Source organism: Leptonychotes weddellii, chromosome 16 (genome assembly GCF_054177405.1).
Source record: "Leptonychotes weddellii isolate Sample4059 chromosome 16, ASM5417740v2, whole genome shotgun sequence".
Classification (NCBI taxonomy): domain Eukaryota; kingdom Metazoa; phylum Chordata; class Mammalia; order Carnivora; family Phocidae; genus Leptonychotes; species Leptonychotes weddellii.
Genome location: NC_138384.1, coordinates 2,531,712 through 2,542,049, shown reverse-complemented (window position 1 = coordinate 2,542,049; position 10,338 = coordinate 2,531,712). Strand labels below are relative to the sequence as shown.

General features: G+C 51.9%; 1 protein-coding gene across 1 annotated transcript; it reads left to right on the top strand.

Moving 5' to 3' along the window:
• Positions 1-7,129: 7,129 nt before the first annotated feature.
• FOXC2 (forkhead box C2) lies at positions 7,130-10,042 on the top strand. The gene has a single exon (XM_081806274.1). The coding sequence runs from the start codon at positions 7,654-7,656 to the stop codon at positions 9,157-9,159; it is 1,506 nt and encodes a 501-aa protein (XP_081662400.1). The 5' UTR covers positions 7,130-7,653; the 3' UTR covers positions 9,160-10,042.
• Positions 10,043-10,338: the final 296 nt, after the last annotated feature.

Here is a 10,338-nt window from a genome sequence, read left to right as displayed (position 1 = left end):
GTATGGCGCTCATTCTTTTAGAAAAAAATCAGTATAATTTCTTTCATATTTTGAGCCGCCAGCAATCCGTTGACACCTCTCCTATCTGTCACAGAGCCAAGCAAAGACCTTCTCCTGTTATGCTCCCTGGAACTGTGAACTTTAAAGATACCTGGTCATTTGGAGCCGCATCTAATACTTAATAGATGTGGAATTGTTTAATAAGCTAATAAAGAAAAAGGTCTGTATGTGTGTTGCCAGAATAACAGTTTCAGCCTGTGAGCCCTTCCAGGACAGCCTCGGAGCATCTGACAATGCTTCCCCCTTCCCTGGGCAGCCTCTGCCTAAAATAAGTACCAGTAAACGTCTGAACTGAATCCTGCGTTTCAACCACTGAGTGGGGCATGAGGCCTGTGGTTATGGCAGGAGGGACAGGGTGTTTCTGAAGCCCCAGGTGACATCCATTCTTTGAGTTTGGAGCATGGAGTCTGTGCCGAGCAGAGCAGTGGGGTGCTGTGTGCAGTGGCTAAACAAGGCAGACCGGGTCCTGCCTGCTTTCCTGCTGCTTCTATCCTGGGGGGCGAGGCAGACCACAGACTAACAGGATCATCTCAGAGAGAGTGATAATGAATGAGGATGGGGGTAGGGTGAAGGACAGGAGGAAGCAGATGGGAGGCGAGGTCTCGGAGGAGGTGGCAAGGCAGCAAGGAATTGCGGACCAGGGACCTAGGAAAAGGAACAGCACATGCAAAGGCCCTGTGGAGGGTCCAGGCTGGTCTAGCGTTAGAAGCCCCCAGTGTGCACACTCATGTGCAAAGGCTGGGGTCCAGCAGGGGAACGGTCTTTGCTTTCAGGGGATTCCGAAAGGGTGAAGAGCATCCAGTGCCCACCATGGTCCGACTCCTTTGGGGGAACTGCTCTGCACTCCTAACTCCCTTAGCCCTTTAGAGGTCCCCCTGGGGCCTCGCTAGATTACTGCCACCGTGAGACCCTGCCGTCACTTAAAGGCACTGCTCAAACCTGCCCCTGGACTGTGATTCCAAGTCTGGCTTATTCCCTGGGGCTCAGAATACCCATCCCACACCTCCTCCCCTCTTTCTCTCCCTGCCCTTGTCCACACAATCAGAGCCCTGTCTGCACCTCCCAGGGAATAGTCTGCTTTTCACTGGCTCCGATAATGAGTCTATTTACCCCACAGGGTTAATTACAGGGTTTCCAGTTGGTGATATAGAAAGCCAAAATTTCAGAGACATTGAGTCATGTGTGTTCAGAAGTCATGCCTGTGTGCATACACTATTCACTGTGTATATATAGTTATAAAATTACATATCTATATGTTTCCATTTAGACTATTTTTATACGTATATAGAAGTTTCTATTTTAACTTTTTAAGTCTCCTCTAATTTCCAAGGTCCTGACCCTAATTCCAAAGTGACAGGTTAAGAGACCCAGTTCGATCACGTGGCAGCTGCAAGACGTGGGTCAGTTATTTAAGGCCTCTAGACAGGGCTTAAACCCCACCTGAATAGCAGTGATATTAACAGTACCCACCCCAAAAGAGGATGAAAGGAGCGGTCATGGGCAGATCATCTAGCACAGCGCTTGGCACACAGTACGAACACATTACACTTTCTCTTATACATCAGGGAGAAAAGTCGTGCAGAATTCATACATTCATTCAACAAACATTGTTGTGCACCTATCACATGCCAAGGTATCACGCAAGCACTGGGACTGCAGAGAGAAATAAGGCAGTCACTAGGTGCTTAGAAAGGTAGGAAGTGGGTGAGTGAGCGGTTGCCGCTAACAAATGTTGGCTCATCCATCTGCCTGGGCACAGGGCGGACAGAGTGTCCCGTTCCCTGGGTGTGTTGGGGCCATGTGACTGGCTCCGGCCAGTAAGTGTTGAATGAGAGTGAAACATGGCACTAGAAGGCGGGACCACTTACTTCCCGGGGCAGGATCTCCTTCTCTTGCCCCTGCCAACATGGCAGGAGAGGTAGCCCTTGAAAACTTGGGCTCCTGAGTGACTTGGAGCAGAACCCCTGCCGAGCTGGGACTGGCTCAGCCGGAAGCCATGGAGACTTGGGGTGTTTCTCACTTCAGGGTACACCAGCCTCAATGGCCCGATACACTGAGTAGACAAATCACTTCCACAGCCATCTGGCTGAGGGCAACTCATGTAACCAACTCTCTTTAAGAAGAGACATAGGCAGATGAACCATGAGAGACGAGGGACTCTGAGAAACACACTGAGGGTTCTAGAGGGGAGCGGGGAGGGGGGATGGGTTAGCCTGGTGATGGGTATTAAAGAGGGCACGTTCTGCATGGAGCACTGGGTGTTATACTCAAACAATGAATCATGGAACACTACATCAAAAACTAATGATGTAATGTATGGTGATTAACATAACATAATAAAAAAAAGAGAAAAAAAGAAGAAAGGTATGCATATCTTTAACATTCTGTTTGGAAAACATCTACACCACTCTACTGGATTTCTTGTGTCTTTGTATTAATTACGGCAATGCTTGAGTTACAAGACAGAAAAGCTCCTTAGAGAATCAGCTTTTTTTTTTTTTTACTTTAACAACCACAAGTTAATATGATAAAGCGCCTAGCTATTGATGATTATTTTTCAGAAACGTCCAGAACACAAGCAGAAGGGACGCCAGGGCCAAGTTGGCCCTTGCATTAGGTCTTGCAACTCCTTCATTGGAAGGATGTTTGCTTTGTGTCACATCCCTTTTTAAATTTTCAGAGTAACAGAGGTATTTTTCTCCCATCTTTTTTTTAATTTTGAAAAATTTCAAGGGGCGCCTGGGGGGCTCAGCCGGTTAAGTGTCTGCCTTCAGCTCAGGTCATGATCCCAGGGTCCTGGGATCGAGCCCTGCATCGGGCTCCCTGCTCCGCGGGGAACCTGCTTCTCCCTCTGTCTGCCACTCCCCCTGCTTATGCTCTTTCTCTCTTTCTGACAAATAAATAAATAACATCTTTAAAACAAATAAAGTCTTTTTAAAAAATCTCAAGCTTACGGGAAAGTTGCAAGAACAGTGCACAGCGAATGCCCACACACCTCAGGCTCAGAGACTGTTTTCATTTGACATTTCAGACATGTCACTCCTTCTCCCTTTTCCCCCACCCCCACCTGCAGTGGAATCTTTTTAGAAGTTGCAGGGCTAATGATACCAACCCTAAACATGGTGACGTGTACCTTCCCGAAACAAGGACGTGTTCTTGCTTGACCACATAGAGTGATTACACTCAGGAATTTTAACCCCGATACAAGATTATTATCTAATATGCACTCCAGATTCAAATGTTCCCAGGTACTCTCAAAACTGTCCTTTATTTGCCTTTTAAATTTCCCCCACTCAGGATCAAGTATTGCATTTAGTTATCACGTTCCTTTCGTCTCTCGAGCAAGGACAGTCCTCTCCCCTGTTATTAGGTCATTTCTGGTGCTGCCATCTGTGAACAGTGCTGAATCAGCTTTAACTCCTGGGGAAGGCCATGCTCGGTACGGGGGGCTCGGACAAATTTCATCAGGGACACGCTTGTTGTCCTGGATAAAGATCATTGCTAGTAGCCAGGTTGTGATGGATTTTTGCACAGCAGCATTGATTCTGTTCATCCCAAGGGTTCATCAGATCCCCAGTAGATTTTGGAAGCCTGGGACTGCTCTTCTCCCTGGTCCCTTTTCCCTAAAACCCAAGGCATCTTGTGAGCCCAGAGGGAGATGCTGAAAGGACCCTGGGACAAATGTCTTGGAAACAGTGAGAGAAGACACAGTCTCCTTTTGCCTGCGGCCTCTTTGAATTCTCTGTTGTGCCTCAAAAGCAGAAGGAACTGCAGACATGTTTAAAACTCAGTCTCGTTCAAGCTGATGCCATACACACACATCCGGTGCAACGTTTTTCTGATGAATCCCCCGAAACCCACGCCACACCTTGGGCAGAAGGACGGCAGGCACGGGAAGATACAGAGGGATAAGCAATCTGTTCACCCCCCGGGGGTGAAGTTGGGGGCACGGGGATGCCTAGACTTCTAGCCACCTAAGGGGCACAGATTTTATTTGCTCAGAACCTCAGCGAATCTCCCTAGAGAGGATTCCTTGCTCCTGAGAAGTTTCAAAGACATTTCTGTTGTCCAACAGATCATGGTCTTGACACACTGCATAGCTATGGAAAATGTTTTGCTTTTTCTTAATCGACGCGCCGCACTCAGTTTATTTAGCTTCTCTCTGGCTTAGAGATTTTCCAAGGCGGTATTCCTGCCGTGCAATGCCGAAGTGCCTCCATGCGGTGTCAGCACCTTCCTTGCGACAAGAACGGCCGGGTTCCTTTTTTTTTTTTCCTTTTTTGGGAGCAGTTCCCCGGTTGGCCTTCAGATGGCGCCAACACCACAGGCCCGCCCGAGCCGCGTCCAGGTGCAGGAGCCCGCGGCGCCGGGGCCAGGAGGCTGCGCGGTGGGGCTGTGGAGGGACGGCGGCGGGGGGGGGGTGGTGACTTGAATTTCTCCTGCCTTCATCATCGCTCATGATTCCAGTAACACACAGGACCCTCTGGGGCCCGATTCCGCTCTCGGCTCCGTAACCACAAGATCAGGAGGGGAAGAAATCATTAATGAATTAGAAGCCCCCAATCCAAAATACCCTGGCAGGTTAAAGAAAAGATCGGAAATACGGTTTTTGCAAAGTCCAGGTGTGCGGAAGGTGTTGTTATAATAACCTGTGCAAACATCTCTCCCGGAGTCCTACTGAGTGGAGAAGAAACCTAATTCCAGGGGCAAAGGAAAATGTCTCTCTCACCTTTTCTATCTAGATTATAAGGATTTCTTTCCTCCCAACCCCGCTTTTTTTTGGGGGGGGGTAATAATTTTGGCCACTCAACCTAGTGCTTTTCAGATGACATTATTTTAAACCTGGACACCTTTGTAAATACAAACTCAGACGGAAACTGCCATTTTGGAATGTCTTTTCCATGGTCCTCAGTATTTTTGGGTTTTGCCCTGTGCTGTGATGAAACTTTTTTTTTTAAAGCACCTCATAAAAGCAGAGTGAATAATATTTCCCCAGGAAGCCTACAGACCGGGGAGTGTTTCTTGATCAATAGTTTGCATTTCCAGTAAAATCGTAAGAACTCAAGGTGCCTGTCACGCAGTCCAGCAGGAAGGCATTTAAAAAAAAAAAAAGATGGATCTGAACATATTAAAAAATAATAAAGTCGTAGTGGGGTGGAGGAACACTCAGACCGTTCATCTGTGAGCTGAGGACTGGGAAGCTTGACTTTATTTCGTTGCAAAAAAAAAAAAAAATCAAGTTAGAGAAAGACTCAGAGCACCCATAAAAAAATAGTGTCTCAAAAGCAGAATATTCAAGGTACTAGGAACCGGGTTTGCATGTGCACTCTGATTTAGAATTTACCAGGAGATAATACCATTCATAGATAATGCACATGCATATTTTTTTCTTTTGTTTCTTTATTGAAAATGAATGAAATGTCTCCAATGCCTTCTCTTCACCTCCCAAAGCTGAGCACTGGTGGATTGTCTCACACCCTTTTCCTGGGAATCAAGTGAGCAACTGATGGAAGAGGGGCGGGGTGGGGGTAGATAAATACAAAACTTTTATCTTTGGCCTTCCCTACCCAACCGAGGGACAACTTCCAGAAGAATTCTGACCAGTCTTTAGCCCTTCTTATGAGTGTCCTTCCCCCTTCAAGGGGAAGCGGGGAAAGGTGAGCCGAGTTTTCCAGGTGTTGGAGGAATAAATACTCAATCCACAAATTAACTTTCCGGGGTACCCGGAGGAGAGGGGAGAGCTTTGAAGGGCGAAGACCTCGAGTCACTCCAGGTCAATATCCCGACTGCATAACCTCTGGAGGTGTCTTAACCGTTTGCGATCACTTACCCCGTCCTCCCACGGAGCCCTGGTGCCCAAGTCACCTTATCAAACACCAACCAAACAAAAAGGACGACGGACAGAAAGTCAACTTGGAGAGTCCCTAAGGGGCTTTGCCGGGAGCGGGAGGTGGGGACTGCGCCCCGAGGTTGGCGATCCAGCGGACGCGGCTGGGGGCAGCTTCCTCGCCCGGAGCCCGCCCTGTGCCGCGCTACAGATGCGCGTCTTGGGGCGCAGCCCCCGCGGAAAGCAGGCTTGGGTTTCTCCTCACGGGCAGAGGAGCCCCGGCTCTGCCTGGGCCGGGTGGCTGGCTGCATTGTTCCCGTCTTTGGGGAGCGCGGGAGTCAGCTTGTCAAAGGGGATTTATTTCTGGGAAAAGGGACAGGCCCTGCAAAGCTGGAGAAGGTGGGCTGCAAGCATCTACGCGGGAGGGGAATGGGAGAAATTAGCGGAACTATTCCACTCTCTTTCCCCAAACCCTACAAAACTGCTCACGGTGACGCGATTTACCGAGGCTACGGCGCACTTGAGGATTAAATTCTCAAGATACTGCTACTTTCCTCACTCCGCCTTTCACCTATAGATGCCACGGTCTGCCTCCCCCCGTGGAGGTGAGGGACATTCATTCAGTTTTTATAATTTGCCTCTAAAAGCTTTTAGGTTATTCTTGACGGCCCTGAACCTGGAAACTCTCTGTTGAAAATTAATAAATTTTTTTGCTTAAATGATGACAACATCCAGGGGAGGCCCCTTCCATACCAACCCAGAACGCTTGCTTTGAATCCATTACACCTTGGCCCCGATAATTAGGAAATCTAATTATTCGCCTCATCACTCATTAATAAGAAAAATAGTCCCAGGGTCTTTGCTACTCACAAGGTCTTTGGGGAGATATCGACTACATTAATCAATTCGATTTTATATTTCAAACTAACTTTATCTGCAAAGGAGCATGGAGTTTTGGTTTTGGTTTTGGTTTTTGTCCTTTGCTCTGGGCATGTGGGTCCATGAACCAAAATGTGATAATAGAATAAATCTTAATAAGATACCACTCTTTTAAAAAAATCTTTTCAAGTTAAGACAAACTGCAGAAAAGTCTGGTTCTGAGCAGCGGGGTCTTAGAGCCGACGGATTCCGGCGCTCCTCGCGCTGATTGGTGCCAACTCCCCACAGCTGCCGGGTTATTGGTCCGAAGTTCCCGGAGGGGGCGTGGCCGGAGGAAAGTAAAAACTTGCTTTCAGCAAGAAGACTTTTGGAAACTTTTCCCAATCCCTAAAAGGGACTTTGCCTCTTTTTCCGGGCTCGGCAGGGCAGCCACTCTGGACCCCGGCTCGCTGACCCTCAGGGCTGCCTCTTTGCTGGGGGGCTAGGAGAACCGCCTTCCCCCTCCCGGCGCGGACAGAGCGGCCGGCCTCGGTCCACTGCGCGCGTGGCGTCTCCACTGCGTCCCCGGCCGCCAGCTCCGGCTGCCACCAGCCGGTCCCGAGAGCAAGCGAGCGAGCGAGCAGGGGCCGGCGCTGCGCTCGCCGGGGCGCGCCCTCCAGGATGCCGATCCGCCCGGTCCGCTGACAACGAGCGTCCCTTCTCCGCGCTCAGGCGGGCGCCGAGTGCCGGAGCCTCCCCCACCTCGCCCCCAAGGCTTCCCGGCGCCTGGGGCTCCCCCCGCCGGCTCCCTTCCTCTCGCTCTCTCGCTCCCTCGCTCTCTCGCGCTCTCGCAGGGCCTTCCTCACGGTGCGTGCGCGCAGGCGGCGGCGAGCCGTCTCGGACGCAGCATGCAGGCGCGCTACTCGGTGTCCGACCCCAACGCCTTGGGAGTGGTGCCCTACTTGAGCGAGCAAAATTACTACCGGGCGGCGGGCAGCTACGGCGGCATGGCCAGCCCCATGGGCGTCTACTCCGGCCACCCGGAGCAGTACGGCGCGAGCATGGGCCGCTCCTACGCGCCCTACCACCACCACCAGCCCGCGGCGCCCAAGGACCTCGTAAAGCCGCCCTACAGCTACATCGCGCTCATAACCATGGCGATCCAGAACGCGCCCGAGAAGAAGATCACCCTGAACGGCATCTACCAGTTCATCATGGACCGTTTCCCCTTCTACCGGGAGAACAAGCAGGGCTGGCAGAACAGCATCCGCCACAACCTCTCGCTCAATGAATGCTTTGTCAAGGTGCCCCGCGACGACAAGAAACCTGGCAAGGGCAGCTACTGGACGCTGGACCCGGACTCCTACAACATGTTCGAGAACGGCAGCTTCCTGCGGCGCCGCCGGCGCTTCAAGAAAAAGGACGTGCCCAAGGAGAAGGAGGAGCGGGCCCACCTCAAGGAGCCGCCCCCGGCGGCGGCCAAGGGCGCCCCGGCCGGGCCCCCTCTAGCGGACGCCCCCAAGGAGGTCGAGAAGAAGGTGGTGATCAAGAGCGAGGCGGCGTCGCCGGCGCTGCCGGTCATCACCAAGGTGGAGACGCTGAGCCCCGAAAGCGCGCTGCAGGGCAGCCCGCGCAGCACGGCCTCCACGCCCGCCGGTTCCCCCGACGGCTCGCTGCCCGAGCACCACGCTGGCGCGCCCAACGGGCTGCCCGGCTTCAGCGTGGAGAACATCATGACGCTGCGAACGTCGCCGCCGGGAGGCGAGCTGAGCCCCGCGTCGGGGCGCGCGGGCCTGCTTGTGCCGCCCCTGGCGCTGTCCTACGCCACCGCGCCGCCCGCCGCCTACGGCCAGCCGTGCACGCAGGGCCTGGAGGCCGGGGGCGCCGGGGGCTACCAATGCAGCATGCGCGCCATGAGCCTGTACACGGGTGCGGAGCGGCCCGCGCACATGTGCGTCCCGCCCGCGCTGGACGAGGCCCTCTCGGACCACCCGAGCGGCCCGGCGTCGCCGCTGAGCGCGCTCAACCTCGCCGCCGGCCAGGAGGGCGCGCTCGCCGCCGCGGGCCACCACCACCAGCACCACGGCCACCACCACCCGCAGGCGCCGCCGCCCCCGCCGGCACCCCAGCCCCAGCCGGCGCCACAGCCCGGGGCCGCCGCGGCTCAGGCGGCCTCCTGGTATCTCAACCACAGCGGGGACCTGAACCACCTCCCGGGCCACACGTTCGCGGCCCAGCAGCAGACTTTCCCCAACGTCCGGGAGATGTTCAATTCCCACCGGCTGGGGATGGAGAACTCGGCCCTCGGGGAACCGCAGGTGAGCACCAACGCGAGCTGTCAGCTGCCCTACAGATCCACGCCGTCTCTCTACCGCCACGCCGCCCCCTATTCCTATGACTGCACGAAATACTGACCTGCCTGGCCCGCTCCGGCTTCGCCTCCCACACCCGGACCTCTCAGACAGTTCAGGCTGCAGAGACGCAAAAAGAACCAAAACATGCCCACCAGCTTTTTCTCAGACCCAGGAGCAGAGAGAGCGCGCGCCAGCCTCAGCCCTCTGTGAAGCTGCAGGTAACTTTAATTCGCTGCCCCGTTTCCGAGATCCTAAGAAGCCCCGGTAAAGGGACGCGGCCCAGCGAAATGAATATTGATTTTAAACCCCCCTCCCCTACCAGGATGGTTGTGCTCACTGCTCCAGCTGGGGTTTCAAAAATTAAGTTACGGACCAAATCCCATAGAGACCCAGTAATGACTCTCTGTAGAGACCCCCATAAGTCTATGGGGGCCTCTATAGATTCCGTTTGTGCTGTGTGTAATTTTAAATTTCTCTAACCGTGCTGTACAAATGTGTGGATTTGTAATCAGGCTATTTTGTTGTTGTTCAGAGCCATTAATATAATATTTAAAGTTGAGTTCACTGGATAATTTTTTCATCTTGCCCAACCATTTCTAACTGCCAAAATGAAAATTCAAGAAACCTATGTGGGTTTTTTACCCCCTGTACACTTACGAGATATAATTTTTTTCCCCGGGGGTAGGTCTTTTACAAAACAAGGAAATAATTTATTTTTTTGTTGTTGGCGGATAAAGGAGTCAAGTATCTGATACTTTTTATTTACAAAGTGTGATGGTTTTGTATAGTAGATTCCTCCCTGAGCATTCCTAAAAGAAAAAAAAAAACTTTAAAAATTTAACTTCACCTGTGTTTGTCTTATGTGGTCTTAATTGTTGTACTTACCTTAAAATAAACCCATGTTGTTTCTCTGCCCAAAGTCCGGACAGTGTGTTTGTGTTCTCGCCTTTTTGAAAAACAAGGTGCGTTTGCAAATCCACCTGTTTTGATTATTTTTGTTACACAGGTGGGTAAACTCATAGAGGTATACAGAGGATCACAGAGGAATGGGGGCACTCCCCTATTGTCTTGTTAGTGATGGAAAAGACTTTCGATTAATTTAGATCCCACCCTGGCCTAGGCAGTGGAAAAACAGCCCTGGTTGGATGTGGCTGCCTGAAGGACTGCGTGCAGTCGTGTCATTTGCTGTAACTGCTTTTTGCTAAATGCAACAAAACATGCCGATTGTCAAAACAAAGA

Coding starts and splice junctions, on each gene's coding strand:
- FOXC2 (XM_081806274.1), top strand. CDS start 7,654: ATGCAGGCGCGCTACTCGGTGTCCGACCCCAACGCCTTGGGAGTGGTG.